This window comes from Nothoprocta perdicaria, unplaced genomic scaffold, assembly GCF_003342845.1.
Source record: "Nothoprocta perdicaria isolate Ctin4 unplaced genomic scaffold, notPer1 scaffold_1074, whole genome shotgun sequence".
Taxonomy (NCBI): domain Eukaryota; kingdom Metazoa; phylum Chordata; class Aves; order Tinamiformes; family Tinamidae; genus Nothoprocta; species Nothoprocta perdicaria.
In genome coordinates, this window is record NW_020454177.1 from 1 (window position 1) to 1365 (window position 1365).

The following is a 1365-nucleotide window of genomic DNA, read 5'->3' on the forward strand; positions in this document are numbered from 1 at the left end:
AGGGACACGGGATGGGAAGGGAGACACAGGAACATGGGACAGGAAGGGGACACAAGTTGGGAATGGGGACACGGGAGGGGGACACGGGATGGGCCATGGAATGGGAACTTAGGAGGGGAATAGGGACATAGGAGGGGAATATGGGAATGGGGACATGGGGCAGGATGGGGACACAGGGACATGGGCTGGGATGGGGACATGGGACAGGATGGGGACACAGGGACATGGGATAGGATGGGGACACAGGGACATGGGCTGGGATGGGGACATGGAATAGGATGGGCACACAGGGACACGGGCCGGGATGGGGACACAGGGACACGGGACAGGATGGGGACACAGGGACATGAGCCGGGATGGGGACACAGGGACACAGGACAGGATAGGGACAGGGGCCAGGATGGAGCCGTGGCCTGGGGACACGGGACAGGATGGGGACATGGGCCAGGATGAAGCTGTGGCCTGGGGACACAGGGACACGGGACGGGATGGGGACGGGACAGGATGGGGACACGGGACAGGATGGGGACACAGGGACATGAGCCGGGATGGGGACACAGGGACACGGGCCGGGATGGGGACACAGGGACACGAGCCGGGATGGGGACACCTTGACATGGGACAGGATGGGGACACAGGGACACAGGACAGGATAGGGACAGGGGCCAGGATGGAGCCGTGGCCTGGGGACACGGGACAGGATGGGGACACGGGGACACGGGACAGGATGGGGACATGGGCCAGGATGAAGCTGTGGCCTGGGGACACAGGGACACGGGACAGGATGGGGACACAGGGACACGGGACGGGATGGCGGTGCCGGTGTCGGTGCCGGCGCTGATGCCGGTGTCGGTGCCGGTGTTGATGGCGGGGCCGGTGTCGGTGCCGGCGCCGGCGCTGATGCCGGTGTCGGTGCCGGTGTCGGTGCCGGTGCCGGTGCTGATGCCGGTGTCGGTGCCGGTGCTGGTGCCGGTGTTGATGGCAGTGCCGGTGTCGGTGCCGGTGCCGGCGCTGATGCCGGTGTCGGTGCCGGCGCTGATGCCGGTGTCGGTGCCGGCGCCGGTGCCGGTGCTGATGCCGGTGCCGCCGCCGCCGGCAGTACGCGCTCGTGAGGGACGTGGTGGCGGCGCTGCGGCGGCACCGCATGCACGAGCAGCAGTTCCGGCACGCGCCGCTCCTCGTGCTCAGCAACTTCGGCCTGCCGCACATCCACGTCAAGCTCATGGCCACCGTCTTCCAGAACATGTTCCCCTCCATCAACGTGCACCAGGTAGCGGCGGAGTGCCCGCGGTGTGCCCGCGGTGTTCCCGCGGTGTCCCCGCGGTGTGCCCACGGTGTCCCCACCATGTCCCCACAGTATCCCCA

The 1365-nt window shown here is 67.6% G+C and overlaps 1 protein-coding gene across 1 annotated transcript in view; it reads left to right on the forward strand.

The window, feature by feature from the left end:
* Window positions 1-810: 810 nt before the first annotated feature.
* Window positions 811-1365, forward strand: part of PPAN (peter pan homolog) — a 2229-nt gene continuing 1674 nt past the window's right edge. The window contains exons 1-2 of the mRNA XM_026046316.1: window positions 811-1050; window positions 1100-1270. Of these exons, the coding sequence (XP_025902101.1) occupies window positions 811-1050; window positions 1100-1270 (411 nt within the window). The remainder of the gene's footprint in view (window positions 1051-1099; window positions 1271-1365) is intronic.